This window comes from Meleagris gallopavo, chromosome 2 (genome assembly GCF_905368555.1).
Source record: "Meleagris gallopavo chromosome 2, MGAL_WU_HG_1.1, whole genome shotgun sequence".
Taxonomy (NCBI): domain Eukaryota; kingdom Metazoa; phylum Chordata; class Aves; order Galliformes; family Phasianidae; genus Meleagris; species Meleagris gallopavo.
In genome coordinates, this window is record NC_139405.1 from 57,163,829 (window position 1) to 57,181,541 (window position 17,713).

General features: G+C 37.1%; 1 protein-coding gene across 12 annotated transcripts in view; it reads right to left on the reverse strand.

The window, feature by feature from the left end:
* The window catches only part of L3MBTL3 (L3MBTL histone methyl-lysine binding protein 3), a 76,685-nt gene that overhangs the window by 44,061 nt on the left and 14,911 nt on the right, over positions 1–17,713 (reverse strand). For 11 of the 12 annotated variants that reach the window (XM_085217323.1, XM_085217320.1, XM_085217321.1 and 8 more), the window contains 5 exons: positions 9,313–9,424; positions 6,964–7,123; positions 5,840–5,978; positions 3,936–4,020; positions 1,689–1,780 (listed from right to left, as the gene is read on the reverse strand). In XM_085217323.1, the coding sequence (XP_085073449.1) occupies positions 1,689–1,780; positions 3,936–4,020; positions 5,840–5,978; positions 6,964–7,123; positions 9,313–9,424 (588 nt within the window). The remainder of the gene's footprint in view (positions 1–1,688; positions 1,781–3,935; positions 4,021–5,839; positions 5,979–6,963; positions 7,124–9,312; positions 9,425–17,713) is intronic. The other variant, XM_019613000.2, reaches the window with a different exon arrangement.

The window sequence follows — 17,713 nt, forward strand, 5'->3', positions numbered from 1 at the left end:
AACTTAGTTATCATGCATTTCCTTCATAACAAACATTTAGGATACATTATTAAGGAAAGAAATAAGAACAAAAGAGTAAACGTAAAAGCAGTCTGCAATTGACAATTAGAAATGTTTTTCTTTGGTGCAAGAACATAGACAAAACCCAGAAGATTGTGTTAGGGGAACTGGAGATTGAAGAAAAACAAAACTCAAGGGTCAGTTAATTTCCTTTTCTCAGAACAATAAGATCTTGTCAGTTGCAGCCTAGAAGTGAGTCTGAGATTTAAGTAACAAGTAGTGGGAAGGCTTCTCCGTTATGCTAACCATTTCTAACAAAGAGTACAAAAAATCCTGTTGAATATTACTGCTTCTGAACTGGAAAAAAATACAGTAATTCTCAAAACCCAGACAAGAAACAAGGATTCAAAATTGTTGCTGGGTATGTTTTTGTTTGTTTGTTTTTGTTTTAACACTATTATTCATGTGGTTTGCTTGTCCATCTGTAAAATGGAGTAATATTACCTGGCCTCTTCTGATTGGTATTAAGAACCGTCTCTCTGCTACAGGGTTAAAAGTATTGTACACTAAATAAAAAGCTGTGTGCTGCAGCAGCAGCGTTTCGTGGAACTTCAGACAGGCAGAGCAACACTTTTGAAATCTACATTTCAGATAGTGACACTACTTACCAGGATTTTTTGGTCAGTTTTTCAACCAGTGAACAGCACAGGGGGATACAACAAATGATGGTCAGATAACTGTCATTCTTGCACTTAGAAATTTTTGGATTCTCTACACTGCAATATTCTTTTCTTTTTAATTAATTTTTTATCTCAGCAATGTCTAGGAGAACCAATTAAAGATCAGCCACACACACGTGTAAGCTGAAAAGCTGATCTCTGTGCAAGAGAGATTTAATAGTTGGAGTGTAAAGCAAAGAAAAACAAATGGATGCAAGAAAGAGACTCCAAGTTAAGGATAGAATTATCAAAAAGAAGTATAACTATTGGAATTATACAGTGCAGAAGTACAGTAGCTGAGAATGTTCGTATGTTTTGCCAGCTTTTGCAAAAGAGAGCAGCATGAAAGCTTTGCTGATTTGCATACAGAGCTCTCATCTGAGCAAGAGACAGCACAAGCAAAACCACTGAAACAGCAAATGACAAAGTCTACCGTAGCAGGCAAAGGACAAGCAAGAGGTGATGACGTGACATCTAATCAGATGACAGGCAAAATGGAAACAAGGCAAACTAGTATCAGATGTAATAAAAGATATAACTTCAGCAAGAGCTGTAAAAAGACAGGTAGTATAATCAACGCAACAAGCTGAAAGACGACCTTTGTACCAGCTTTCTAAGCATATTTAAAGGGAATGATATGTCACATAAAATTGAGGATACATATCAGATTTTCAGCCTCAGAAATTACAAAGAAAGACTAGAACTTGCAGACTTTGGAAAAGCAGCTGTTTTCTATGGTCTCAGCTAACAGCATTTAACCAAAAACCACACATTTCTTTGAAAAGGCAGAGAAAGATAACTAATTTTACACATATTCTGAATACTTTGATGATTGCTGATGCATTGCCTTAATCACATAGGTTTATCACTAGAGAAGTGTAACATTTTATTATTTTTATTTCAATTGATTTCCCTAGAAGTTTCCTGATCTTCACTAGTTGATGATGATCTCAACTTCAGAAGTCATACCTCTTTAAAAAGCTTAGTAGGTACTGCAATAGCCTTTTCTTCCTCTAGATAGGATGCCCAACACCACACTTGCTTCCCTTTAGAGGATACAGCTGTAAAGGATAGAATAAAAAAAGATTTCTCTGTTAATTTCTTAAGAAAATAAAATAAGCAAAATGTTTATAACATATTTATCTCAAATCTACATCTTATTAAATGCATTTGTGGTATTTCTTGGGTCTTATTTCAAGAAAACAGTAGTTGTGTAGGTTTAAGGCACCATGAATATGCAGGTTTGTACAGAATTATTTCCATCCAATCTTGATTAGTAAGAAGAAAAAGTTCATTCATGTGATGAGAACAATTTACATAATCTTGCTTTCTGCCTCTTTTTTCTTATTGCTCCTATGAAAGCATTCAGATGTACAATTTGCAAACACACTTAAGAAGATCAGATCAAATCATACAAAGTAGGTCTATATTTTAAAAAATTTCTTCAGAAAAAGAAAATTCCAATTCAGTAAAGCAGTTTCAATTGATAGCAGTCACGACATGTTCTTTTTTTAACTTTAGTTGAAGCACTTTATTCTATGGCAGTACTCACTATGCAGTTCGATGTTTTTGGACAGAAAGGCAGTGATTTAACAATAATTTTTTCAGACCATCAGAACTTTCATGCATTCTTTTTTTCCAGCCTCATTTTTTCATTAACATAAAGGAGAAGCTATGTAGTATGGACATTTGCATATACTTGCATATGCATTATTGATTATAGTTCATCTTAAGGAAACAGCAGTGAGCAGCAGGTTTTAGGGCTCCAAAATAAGGCACTAACTGCACTAGCAAAAGCCAGGAACTTAAAAAACAGATGGTTTGTGAGGCTGGCCATGTACACATCTATTTTCATATACCTCCACTCTGCTCTGCTGTTGTCTAAAATGCCTCCTCCATGCACGCAGCTTAGCAATTCAGATCATAAGCTCATGTCAGCAGGAGAATTTCTCATCAACCACAACGTGATCCTGGTCTGATTCTGATTGCAGGCTATTCACAAGACAAATAAGCCTCTTAAATAATACTCTGGCTAAGTGTTTTTTATTTAAAACATGAACCATCATAATAGTGATGCCAAACTCTCCCAAAGAAAGACATAATTCAAATAACAAAATTCAGAACCACAGCGATCGTTCAATGCTTTTAAAGCCCATTTTACTTGTGATTAACCCAATAGTTATCTGTTCTGTTATTTAAGAGATGTGTTGCTTGGCAAAATAATACACAGTTATACGCATGGTTCTGAACACACATTTTTCCTACAAACAAACAAGACAAATCTATACAAATCATTCTGTCAGTGGACAGTAGTGTCCAGTCAGCATCAGCTTTGTGCTTGTATCCCATATGCTTGATATGGTCTCAGTTCTAAATACAACTGCAGAAATGGTATTTATATTTCAGGAGTAATTCTATCTCAGGAAGAGAATCTTCTTTAACTTTTTTATACATTGTATCCTTGATCAGTGTATCATATACCTACTGTAGAGCAGAGCTACTTGGAGCTCTGTGCTAAAGGCAACTTCTGGTAATGGCTCCCAGCATATCAAAAGAAACACCCTGGAGGGCAAAGATGTAGTTTTCTGGTGAGTACTGATTTTCTGAATCTTCCAAAAAGTATCTATCATGTGAACAGCTTGAAAAAACACTGCTCATTTAAAAAATGTTTTATTATGCCACTTCATGCAGTATATTTCCCTTTGGACTGATTATAGCAATTATTCCTAAACAGTTCCATAAATGTGTCTATTTCCAGCCATACCATAGATACAAAATTGATCCCCCAGGAAAGAAAAGGAAACTTTCACTCCTGCTTAATACATGTCTTCCAACATTTGGGAACAAAATGGGTCTGATTCCCCTTAATACTGGCACTCTTTAGAGGGATGAAAAAAATCTAAATTGTGCATCAGATACATTTACGCTTACTATATGACTCCTCGCTGCCAGGCATATATAAACTGGCTCTTTGTAAAAGGCAATCAATCTCCGAGAGTCGTTTTATATCCCCAACATTTCCACTTGGTTCTCAGAGTTCTTCAGTCCTTACAACTTAATTACTACAAATAACACTGACACTGTCTTTTTGCAGATGGACAAAACTGTATTTAATAATGGATAAAAATTTGGTGAAACAATGGTGGCAATTCACAGCAAGAGATAGTATCACATAAATAAGTGACACTTGAGATTTTCTTCCATAATTTAACTTACTTTGTTTCAAAACTGTTATTTCCCCTTTTCTTTTTCTTCTGGCTCTCTGTGAGACTCTTAAAATTCTGCCTTCAGATTTATCCTCCTAAATAAAAAGAATACAAACGTTAGTTCAGAAGTCTAATAGCTAAGACACAGACACGCGAGGTTTAACTTTGACTTCATTTAAACGGCTTCCAGATAGATCTCCGTTATCTCAGACAAACCTGAAGATGTCTAATAAAAACAAAGCAAGCAACCAGTGACAAATCACAGCAAACACAGTGGAAATGACAGAATACTCCCAGCACCTGGCTCTCAGCCAGCTCAGCTTTGTCTATGCCAGGGACAGATCAGTGAGCCTTCAGTAGGACCGACTGTGATGGACATAAATAGCTGTACTTCTGATACGTTCATGCTTCCAAAATAATGTGAAGGCATACCTTTTGCACAACTTTTTCTGCTTTGTTCAAATGTATAATTACTCAACTAAACATAAAATGGCACTGATCCTTTTTATTTATTTCATTGCTTGTGTAGTAGCAGCTTTCCAAGCATCTGAACAGATGAACAAAACAAGTCCTCATTTGGGAGAGCAGACACATGGCAGCAAAGGAACTGTCCCCAAATTTTTCCTGAGGACACTGTTATACAGAAAGCTGTGGACTCTCTTCTGACACGTATTGCATCTTTCCACAGTTCTCTGACTGCAGTGCTCTCCCCTTCTGCCTCCAAACAGTGCTCCTCTCAATAACACCACAGCTATTGAGAGGAAAATGAACATTACGGGAAGCTGCTGCAAATTTTTGTTCTCAGATGAAAAATAACTCCTAAAGGAAAAAAAAAAAACAAAGGTGCCCCAAAGTGCATTACACTGCAGCATAAAACAAAACCAAATCCCAGACAATTTGTCATTTCTAGTTTTACTCTTTCAGGAAATACTACACAGCCAACCAGAGGAGTGAGAAATTTTGCATGTATGGTCTTCGAGGAACAAAACAACACACGTGTAAATGTGGAACCCACCTTGAGGTTGACAGTGGACAACAACCCCTACTGTTAAATCCATCCAGTGCTAAAAATAACAAAGCAGATAAGACTCTGTGTGCTGCTTCTTCTGGAGCAGAAAAGTATTTCAAGCCCAGATAAAATGTTTCTCCTAAGTTCCAGCATTCAGTTTTAAGTAGCAACTGTCACCACAAGCCAGAATCTCCAGAACAAGCTAGGGCAATGACAGCAAGAGCCACATGAACTTCCTTGTAGTGAGAAAATCTTGGAGGTTAGATTACTCATATCTATAAGTATAATCAGAGTTGGACATGGTTACTTTGTTTGCTTTAGTGTGTTTTTATATCTTTATAATTACTCGTGGAGATTATGGTAATCACCACCAACCATAAATCAGAATGCCAAAATCGAACAATTGGCATATGCTCCTTCCTGAATCAAAGAAAGTCCTGGTAACTGTTGGCTATGCTTTTCTAAGGCAAATTACATTACAAAAATCAAAAGTATACTCTCCTTAACTGTAACAGAACTTCTTTACAAATAAATTACTAGTCTATAATTGTTTACTCATGTGTAAAGTAAACAAGTAACAGGCATTGGGAAATACATTGTTTTGTTTTTCTATACTACAGTACTAACAATTCTGGATTGGCATCAGTTTTCCTTTAAGTTCCTTTTGTTCTGTTCTTAAAAAAAAAAGAAAGGAAGGAAGAGGAAAAAAAAGCAGTTTCTATCACTTGTCAACAGTTAGAATGTGCTGAAGAGGCATAATTAAAAGTGAACCAAGTACTTATTGTGGCTTTGAAGGAGTAATGAAGTCACTTCTATTTGTAGAGTGACATATCTATTGACATTGCAATATAAGGCAAAATTCCTACTAAAATGTTTGCAGTAATGTGTTTATGATGCATACTAACAGTTTCATCGGGATTCTCTTTCTTCTCCTCATTATCCCTGGACTCTTCTTTGAGAGGTAATTTTGTTTTTCTTTTCCGAATGACTTTGGATTCATCTTCCCCATTGCATTCCATGCTGGGCTTTTCTTCCTTTGGTTCTCTATTACAGGAGCAACACAATGATAAAACAATATTATTTCATTTCTCATTTTCATAACGGAAGTAAAATTTAAGTAAATCTACAGGTCAAGTTCTTGTAGGTCCTATGGCATTATGAAAAATACATTCTTAGAAAAACTACTGAAAATTACATCTGTCAAAAAATTAAGCTGAAAGACAAACAATAGAACTGCAAAAGGACAGCTGTCAGCCTGCACTGAACAGGTTTAGCATGTTTTAAATAGTCTATTCTCACATACCACCAAGTCTGGCAAAGAACCAAACTGTGAAATGTTTAGGACTGCCAGGCAGTTTACAGAAAGGAAAGAAAAGGTAATCATTAAGACTGACAAATCCAATTGGAGAAAGTTGATACGTGACTGAACAAATTGCTAAACAAGCAATCAGAATAGAAAATGGCAAAGCAATTAACTAAAAATGGGGGAAATGCACAAAAACATAGATGTTAAAGATTGCTGTAATGCAGAATGCAACATGGAATGGATCCACTAACTGAAGGCTTCATTTATTATGAGATGAACTGCAGTAGCTCAAAGAAAAGGAACTGAAAAACCACAGTATATTCATGTTTTTACTCACTGTCATCTATAATACAGCTCTTGAACTTAATTACAATTAACTTACCACACCAACCATCTAATTACTGATTATCTTAATTCCAGTGATTATGAAACAGAGTGGGAGTTTGACACTGATTCATACATCCCATAGACTGTATCGTTGTTTGCATCTGACAGCAGAACACAGCACTCTCTGAGTAAAGAAGACCGCCTTCAACATCAGCATTAGACAAAAAGCAAATCTTTCATAACTCACTGAGTTTAAAAACAATGAAAGAACGTTATAAACTGGTGGAGACTCACCAAAACATGGCTGCCACACCACTAATGTTTTATCACACCACTTTTATCTCACACTGCATTTACGCCAAATTCTTTGCTTCTATGCTTTATAATAATACCTACTTGTTTTTTACTTGCTGGGCACATTTTTGGCTGCAAAATTTCCCTTCAGGAACAAATTCTTCTACAGTACCATAGTGGTAACAGTTTTCACAGAAAACAAGTCCATCCATTTTTGCAGTTTCCTTCAACTTTGTGGAGATCCCTGTCTTTTCTGAAAAGGCTGCACAATGGAAAAATAAATTCACTTAGGTAGAGGTGATACATTTCCAATTATGTTTAGCAAGTCTTGTAAGCAAACAAAAAACTGAAATCATGCCACTTTTGTTAGAATGAAGAACTGAAGACTGATGTCTATACAGGGTTTATTCCCAACAAGTTGTCATATTAAACAATCAGAAAGAATCTACTGATTTCATTCTCCTGGCATCACTGGCACACTGATACTGTTTGAAGTTGCTACTCATGGAAAGAGTGAATTTTCTGATAGGAACTGTGCTCACTATCTAGAGAGTTGCTGTTGCAGAGTTCATCACCTCATGTTGCACTGACATAACTCATTTTTGACATGTAGGGTCATCTGGGGAGAAGTTATCTTTTAATAGTTTATACCTTACTTCTGGAAATAAATCACTAACTACATTTCAGTCCTCTACTGCAGCAGCTATCGCTCAAAACCCTGAGGTCTACCAAAGGTGAAAAACAAACAAACAAACAACTAATTTGTAGCAAATAGATTTTAAAACAGTAAGTTAGTAATTTACCTTAAGCTATGACTTCCGCTAGGGAGGCATGTAGCCTAGGGGAGTATGCTGTTACTTTTGCTCACAGTCAGGTATTCAGCACTGAAGTTCTCCAGTTCCTAAAGAAGGCTGTTCACTTTACACTCTCAAAAGGTAAATTTCAAGTCACTATTTCTTTTGTTTGAACACCAAACTGTCTTTAAAAACTGAGTCAAATGAACTCTTGGGTGCAGACTATCTCCACTAGAATAGTATATTATTTATGCAATATATTTACTCTCCAGAGTCATTAGCAGTCCAAATCAACCATTTTCTCACATAACTGAAAATTTTAGCAGTATTGTATCTTTGGAGAGCAATGAATTAATCAAAGACTACGTAAGATATTTGTGATGATTGCTTAATATGTTTATGTGCCCAAAAACACACTTGAATTCAGCAGCAAGATTTTTCAGGCTTACTGGACAGTAGGGGATGAAGATATGTTTTACTGTAGGCAACTGAAATCTCTCAGTCTAAAGAGAGAATCTGCTGCATTACTACACTGTTATGTCGCTGTCACTCTCATCACAGATCTGAATCTTGAATATTTTAAAAGTAATCATTGACTTGGAAACCTATAGACCAAAGGTAGCAATGCGAAGATTCAGACCTTCTTGCTGAGGTCCAAGCTACTTTCCCATTGATATAAAAGTTTCAATTATTTATAGAAGTCACATAATGATGGGGCAACAGCAAAAGAATACTTTCATTGACTTTGCTTATTCTGTTCTGTGAAAGGCTACTGATGATTATTAAAATGGAATTTCAAATTCCGTTTCTCAACTCTTAGAATGCTTATTCAAAAAGAAAATTGATAAAATATAAAAAAAAGAAGGGGAAAAAAAAAGGAGTTGTAAGCAACCACAAAAACAGCTGTGATATTCTTTCATGCTGCTCCATCATTGTATCAAAATTTTCAGAATTTTGAACCATGTAAACCAACTTCCCCTGGACACCAGAAGTGTTTTCTCACATCAATACTTTATTTAAAGGACACTCTGTATCTTGTTTTGCACCTTGTTATGTAGACAGACACTACAAAACTCTTAGAATGTCACCACTTATGATAAATGTAAATGGTTATTACATGCTAATTTTAATGTTGTGATAAAGTATAGTCAGCAGAAGCAAGGAAAAAATGCAGAGACATAAATTGAGCTTGGTGGTAGCAGTTGAGTAGCAACTAATGTTACACAAGGGCTGTTTACAGACAGAAATGAACACTGTAGGAGGTCAGTTAGGTCTGTGAGCAGTCTGGAGAACCAGCTTAATAAAAATAACAGCAAAAAAAATCTGAACAATTTAGAGTAAGAAGTTGACCAGTTTTGAAATTAAACACAAAAATACTACTTCTAAACTTAAAAAAAAAATTACTGTAAGATAAAACTGTGGCCATAATTAACCTTCAGATGTTTAACAGTGGAATTATTTCCTTTTACCCTAAAATACATTTATTTCATAATTATCAGCATCCAAAGAAATAGGTAGGATCATCAGAAATACGTCTTGCATTAAGCAAATAAGTTTTTCATTTTAATTTTAATTTGGGAGGCAATCTTGTAGAAAAACTGGCACCTTATATAATCTACAGTCTACAACAGAAAACTTCAGTGACCTCTTAACTGACCTTCTTGAGCAGTTGGAACCATCCAGGTGGTGGTAGCCATAGCTTTTTTAACACTTTCCATCTCATTTTCATCTGTAATCACCTCCAGGGCTCCAAATTCATTCACTCTAAACTAGTAGAAACAAAACAAGTGGCATTAAGTACAGCAAAAATTTACTAGTGCTTTCTTACATCATCATTTACACAGTATCTCACCATATTACCCAATTTCTAAGTGTTTCTGCTTATCCCCCTGTAAACAAGCATTGTTTCTGAAAAGCAAAACACAAACACATTTTGTTACCTAAAATCATAGTTCACTAAAGTATTGATACAGATGCATCCACAGGTAGTTTGCTATTTAGCTAAAATATCAGAAAGCAAAAATCAATAACAGAAATTTGCAGGAAAATCACCTAGCTTATGTCTTTCATCAACAGCAAAACAATGCACTCTAGTCACTGAGTATTTGTGTCAAAGAAAAGGCACATCAAATACAAATGCTTTGCAGAGCACAAAAATTCCAGCATCCTGCAAAACACTGCACTTCTCTGCTATAAAGTGCCCATAAACAAACATCTCAAGGCAGTTTATGAACTGTTTAATTACACACTGAATGTGATATTACTGTCAGCCAGAAGCAAGGCTCAACAATATCCCACATGCTGTGCTTACACAGCATCACTGTGAGTTATACCATCCTGCCTCCAGCAGAAAAGCGTCTTCCAAATGCCGTAATAATTACTGTGCTACCAGACGAAAATAAACCTCCCGCTTCCCAGCCACTACTTGGTTTCCAGGCCCAGCTGGGTGTATGGGTTCAACTAAAGGCAGTATTTTGTCTGTGACAGTCTACTTTAAATAGCAAAGGGGGTATAACTATCTGAGCTCTATCAAAGGTCTCTAGAAGTGAGGTGCTGTGATCAAAGAAGATCAGAAAAAAACAGGCCCAGGAGAGTCTTTCAAATCTCCTCTGTAGCCACCTGCTGGAATGCTTCTTCGGGGCAGTAGCGTTAAGCATATTTCTGTATCGCTAATTAGGCAATTTTACATTGAGTAAATAAGGAGAAAAACTGCCCAGCATTGTGCCTCATGAAAGTCCTGGCACTGTGCCCCTCTGCACCTCAGGAGAGTATAGGATGAAGCACGTCCACTTATACTGGGCCCTGCTGTGGTCTGCAAGTGGTTCTGAATGAAAGCCAAGTTTTTTGCTTAAAATCAGCTATGTTTGCAACAGAAATGCAATTGTGGACAAGCTGCCAACAAATCCATCTGGACTGAAAGACCACGAGTTCAGCTTTGAAAGGACACTAAATACCCTAACACCACACGCTCACATTCAAGTTTGTGGACAGACATTTACGCTGCTCCAATGAAGAGAAACAGAGTTACCATTTGGAAGAGAATCCCTGTGTCTCACAGCTGACTTCAGCACCCCATCTGGCTCCTACTTTCACTGAGCTAATTTTTGCTATTTGCGTTTTGTCTGCTGCCTCAGAAAATGGTGGATACTAGAGGCAAAACCTTATTGTTTCTACAAGACACATTACAGCAGTAGCTGGCTTAGCAGGAAGACACAGGTAGAACTTCAGTGGCTGACTGGCCACAACAAACACAGATGCGCTAAAGGTGTTTCTGAAGAGTTCAGTTGATATCTAAAGCTTTTCTGTATGGCCTGATCTGTGTTAAGCCCTTACACACAACTGATGCCACTCTGACACTAGCCTGCCCTTCAGACTTCAGGGGGCTGACTGACACTCCTCAAATACCTAAAAATAGATGACTGCAGAGAGGCTGCTCCTGGATACTCTTTTACTTGGGGATGCTCACAGCAGAAATAGCATAGCATATTAAACTAGGCGTAGGCTTTAGGGTTAAAGCTGACCACCGTTCCCTGTCTCAGTGGGCAGGACAGCGTGACACTGGTTGTAGGCCACCAGCCAGGTCTGACTCCTACAGTCCTGCTTTTCTCACAGCCTTCTCTCTATGGATGTCAAGGGCCTCTTACTTAACCTTTATAAGCGTTCAGCCATGAACTTGCAGCAGACAGAACTGCTTTAGCTCACTGTTTCCCAAACTAAAGCCTCTGCAAAGTAAGCTCTCAACAGCTGACCAGAAAAACGCCTCAGATCTAGCAAGTCATGCTCTGGTTTTAGTCAAGGAAGAACAGCAGTGGAAAACTTATGACACAGGTTAATTACTTGAAAACAGTATAGATAGCTGTGCAGAGTAACATATTGCACAAAGCCCTCACAGAGCAAGAGCTGCCAGTGTCTATTGTTGAAGGATGACAGAAAGGGATTTATATTAACGCTGTTGGTATCTGTGTCCATTCAAAAAAAATTAAGCCTCTTCTATCCTTAAAGAAGATAATAGGAAAAAAAGAAAAAAGAAAAAAAAAAAAAAGAACAAAGGAATAGAAAAAAGGAAACGATTCTTTTACAACATTTTCTCTATTTTGGTGACCCAAGCTAAAATAATACCAAGAGCACCCTTCCTACAATCTTCATTTGTTTCTCCTTGTTGTCTTGACAGGATGAAGGCCCAAGCAGGAAACACAGAGCTAACCTCAGGGCAAGTACCAACAGCATTATGAGAAGTAAAAATGTGTTTCTTAGTCACAAAATTCCTCAAGTAAATATATACATTTGCATTGGATTAAGGCATTTTCCTTAAACCTGTCTTCAGTAAAGCAACCATGGATGGAAAACATTAAAATAAAACAGATGGAAACAAAGTCAGAAAATTACCAAGTACTTTTAAAATAATCTCATAAAGTAGCTTAATTTTTATCACTTCAGTGTTTAAAAGAGTAAGTTAGAAATGTTGCTGGGTATGAATTTAATTCACTTTTGCCAAATGCCTATTTGCAAACATTAAGTAAGCTCTGAACAAGGAAATCAATCCCCTATTCTATCCAGTGAAAACATCAGTCTTAAAAGATAAGAAGGAAAAGAGGAAGAAATCTCAAAGTTTTGCTGAGCAAACCTACAGTAAAATAAATACAAATAAATGTAACAATTAAGTAGAAAGTTTCACTTTCAGAGCTTCCTACAGATAAGCTACAAAGGCAAAAATGCACATTTTAAACTTACTGCAGTTCTTTTCATTTAACATGTATCGTAAACTGCGTTGGCAGAATGAGTACAATTGTTAGTGATTAAGTATACAACACAGAACTTACTTAACTGCCCTGTTTAGTAGTTTCCTGCTAAAGGATCAAAAGGAAATTAAACAGTAACTTCCATCCAAACATTACTACAGATTCCTTCCATTTGATGCTGAGATACATTTTCACATCCTCAGAAAATGATTTCCCGATATATCAGCACTTCAGCTTACTTGAGTGCCAATTCAACCCCCAGGAACGTTTTAATTTTCATTCAACAAAAGAAGAATACGTTCAGAAAAATCAAGGTTTAAACATACAATGATCCAACACTGTAAATACTTTCTGAACCATTTCTGACTATTTGTATGTTAGCTTTTCCTACAGGATTCAAAACTGCTAACTATAAACAATTTTTTTTTTTTTAATTAAAATTGCATTAAAATGTCCACAGAATTAGAATATAATATAATGAATTAGAACTAGAATATAAGAATGTAATATAATCTTGTTACTGCAACAAGATGTTTGTTTTCTGCAGGCAATTGTATAAGCAAAGTATTTCATGGACTCTTCAACTGCAAAGCAGACCTGTACGCACTTTTTGCAAACTCTAATGAAATCCCATTTCTAAAATATACTTTCTGAAAAACAGTTTTCTGAAAGCTCTTACTTGAAAAACTTTCCTCTAACTTCCCATTTAAATTTATTCAGTCAGTTTATTCTCATTTGTTCTTAACCCAACATTACTCTGTTCTTTCTTTTTCCCAGCACTTACTCTCTGGTATACCTCTGATTTGAGGGATTCTGCACCTCTAGGTTTCATTTTACTATGCTAAACACAAGCTGTTTCTGTTCCTCTTGTGAAAATGGTACTCCAGCCCCTTGATCAGCCTTGTGCACTATGTGTTGCGCTCAATACAGAAATTCACTTTTTTCAGTGAAAAGGGACCAGAATCTGACTATGCATAACATCACAGGCAGACTGCCTCTAGCCCTCCTCCAGTGACTTCAGCACTTTCTTATTTCTAATAAAGGTTCTCTGTTTTGTCATGCAGGTTGGGAGGCACTCTGTAGTTTTATTTAGTTTTATTTGGGGGAATTATATGTTAAAAGGGCTTTTAGTTATCTTGTTCCTCATCTGGTAAAAATGCAAAGCATATCTATCAATCAATGTGAAATAAATTTTCAAAGAATGAGGACAGTCTATCACACAACAAATCAGTTCTTAGAAAAGCAAACCTATTGGGAAAAAAAGATACACAATTCAGTTTCCAAATTAGTTCTTTACTGCTGTATGTATCTAACCCAGAGCAACAAATATCAGACTATTTCAACCAACTGTTACTTCTGCCCTTTCAGGAGTGCACAAGACCTCACAGAGATCAAATCAGAATAAAAACTACTATTGTTTTTTACAGGGTAAAAATGATATTTAGGAGAGCAGGCAGAAATAAAAAAGGATGAAAAAGGAAGAGCGGGTCAAGTGCAGAAGACAAATTAAAAAAATGCACCTAATGAACAACTTCAAAACAAATTACAAAACATGGCCAACAGTACCATCTACTGGGCAAGATTAGGACAAAGAGCCCATAGAAATATATATAATTGTTACTGCACTCTGACCATAACTTCAGGAATAAAACTTACCTTGACCACACAGCAGTGTGACAGCAGACTGGCTCAGATGAAACCCTCAAAACTTGTATTATCCAAAACAAATTGAGTATATGTTCATCAGGGCTACAAAGTAACTGAACTTACGTGAAAGACTTAAAAAGCAGTCTGTGAAGAGGGCACTGGGATACCTGAGACTCCAGGCATACAATACCAGTAGCTATACTTGAATCGCTACCTAGCCAACAGTTATCACCATTCCTGATTTTAATCATAGACATCTCCAGTGGATTCAGCAGGACTGCTCATACAAACTGAGGCGTTCTGGCATCTTACAGCTCCACCCCTCTTCAGAGCAAAAGAATCGCCATAGTCATTATATGTCCAACCACATCCCACTACATGCCAAATGATTTTTAAATATCATTTGAGTGATTTAGTGATTAGTGCCAGAACTTGTCTGTTCAACCACTACCTTTTTCTTTGTGCATATGCTAGATAAAGCCTTCACATGTGTGACCACATACTATTTTCTCCCACAGAACCACTGCCTCAGCCACGAACTGGATAGTATTCAGAAAATGAGGCAGCTGCTGGTTATTTTATACTTTTTCTTCAACCACTGAGGTTACTCTCCACTGTTTGAAAGTAGAATGACTGCTTATTTTCTCTAAAAACAAGCAAACAAACAAATTTGAAATAACAAGGAGCATGTATCCCCAAAAGCCTTAGATACTCTAACAAATACCTGTTACTACGCAGTGGGAAATAAATTCTTAACCAAAATCTCTGTTCACAGCCACGCATCAAATGAAACAGGAAAACCTCTTACTAGCTCTTCATCACTCTGAGAATCCTGCTCACTTCAAAGCCCTTGGCAAGCACCCGATTTCTACAGCTTGCCTGGATACAACATTTAGATTCTTTCATACATAAAGAAGGATAGGGAAATGTGTACTGGCACCTGGCTATTCCCTTCATTTGAAGGTAAGAGCAAATGCAGTCTGGACGCTCCAGCTCTGTCAAGCATGGCAAAAACAGAACAAAAACAACAAACAAACTAAGAAGGATCCCTTCATACTTAGGGTTCCCTAAATCATCACCATCACAGATTAAATTCCACACCACTATCAACCAGCATATCCAGACCCCCTCCACTGGAATCACTGTTGGCACAAGTCAAGTATTTCAAGCAATCCATAATTGATTTCAGAATGCTACAGTAACAGTGCAACAGGGTAATCCAGAAGTAATAAAGAAGTAACAATTTTTATCCAAATGCCCTTACCCAGGCAGGCAGGAGCAGGAAACAGTTGAAGGATTTACTATCGAATTACAACTCGCTCCCAACGATAATAGGAACATCATCACTTCTCAACTGAAAGCCTAGGTACCATCAGCAAACATTTACCTCTAGTAAGAGAGATGGACATTTCTCAACCCTCAGTCTTGTCTGGAGTAAACTTCAGCTACTTGATTCTTAGACATCTTCAGTCTTTTAATTTTTCCCTCCAGACTACTCAAGAATTATCTTAGTGCCTGAGGACTTCTCAGCGATTGCTCCCCACTGCACACTCAGTCTGCCTTATCTCCACTTGATGAGGAAATCGCAACTAAAGAGGCTTTCTTAAGGTAACAGATAAATCCGTGCCAGTCAGAAGTCAAGGCTCTGTTGGGTATTTTTATACTCCTGTCTGCCAACACGCTTATTGATCCAGAACTTGACCTGTAAAGCACTCCTGGCTCTGAATTATTTCAGTCAGGGTATTTCTAAGTACCAGATGCTAATATCTCCCAGGGGACCCAAACAAGCGACAAGTAGATAATGAATGGCTGCCAGCCAAATTTTGGGTTCAGCAGTCATTCAGCACCACACAGGAAGGCTGTGGTACCAGCAAACACAGCACCAAATCTTCCTGTGTGGGACTCACCTGCACCACTCACTAACTATTCCATATTCTTCCTGAAGTCCTTTACCTGGATATTTACAAGACTCACAGCACCTACAGTAAATGATGCAGAAGAGAATTGCTATTTGCTAATTAACCATGCATGTTTCAATCCTATTTCTTCAGTGCAGTAGACTCTACATCCAAGAGAAACTTAATTCTGTCATTCCTTGACTTCAGAGTTTTAGCAATTTTCATAGTGAAATTTCCTTTCTGGTCTTTCTTTTTAACAAAGGCAAAGGTAAAATTAGCTTTTTCACAAGGCATAGTGTTAGTAAAAAAATCCATGGCAATGAGGCACAACATAAGCTAATTAATTACATTAGACTGCAACAGAAGAAAGCCATTTCCATGTGGCAAGAGACCACTAGATCTGCCTGGACTGCTTGTGGGCTAAGGAAGTCTATCATTACTTGCTTTTTCTTCCTTGAGCTATCTCTTCTCAGCTTCCCTGAAGGGGAACCAGCACCTCTCTCAGACAATATCTTCCTGGCAGGGACAACTGGCACCCCACAGCTGATGTTTCCTGCATAAACCTGCGCCTTGTGGAAGAACTCACCACCTCGACTCAAAGTGTAGCCCATGACACTGCAGGAAAGCAGAGCTGGCTTTATGCAAGGAAAGTGCTGCACTAGTATTTCTGCCACATAATCACACGAGAGAAAAGTAACTTGCTTTCAAAATGTTAATTAGCTCAAGTGAGTGCGAGTGGATTTCAGAACGGGCAGGTGAAAAGGTGCAGGCTGCTGCTTTGGGCTGTCTGCACAGCTCAAAACACACCACTGTGAGTCATGTCCATCCTCTTTACCTCGCGGCTCAAAATACCCAGTAGTGTTGCTTAGCTGGACAGAATTCTGCCATTCCTGTTCTGCTGTTATAGACAGTTTTCTATGAGATTAGCTGCTCAGATCCATTTATAGGTTAATTTCTTAACCATCAAATTTATTACTGTCTTATTTTCAGTTCAATCACAATTTGCAAGCTGGAATCAATGACCAAAATTCTGTCCATGCAGCTTGTAACAGTTCACTTTCAAAACACAAGCACTGCAGAACAAACTCGTTACAAAGTACTTCATAAACTTCTGTCAGTACAGTAGGATGTAATTATAAATTATTACAGCTTTTCCAATTTAATGAGTACATTTAAATCTTGAAGTGATGGTGTTACTGCCTGCACTCGGCACTCAGACTTCAAGGAAAAAATGTATTTCACATTCACACCATGCAGAGTAACTGGTAAACACTGACATTTTTCAGATGAGCATGTATTACTTAATCTGCCACATGAAGGCATTTTGTGATTTGTAAACTATTTTAAACACTACTGGAATTCAAGTTTTCTGGTTTATTTTTACATCTTGAAAGAACTCCTAACATATAATGCTAAAATTTTTGTTCTCGGTCCTCAGTGCATCATACTATACAATCTTAATTCTCTTTCTCTTGAATAATTTGAAATTCTAGCATTTTCCACAAACACTCATTTATCTGTCACATGCTCAAAGTAACATTCAAGAAATATTAACTACTTTAAGACTGTCTTTAGTAAGAAGTTTTTAAGGAAGTTTGTCATAAGAACATGTTTGTACAGTTTCCTCCAATTACAGCTGACAAAAATCTAACAACTAACACTGCAGAAAATCACAGGAAGAAAACATTTTTAGCATTTTATGAATTTTAAAAGAGATAAGAGACCATGGGCTGGTTGAGAACAGAGGCTTGGTGTCTGATGCAGCTCTTTTATG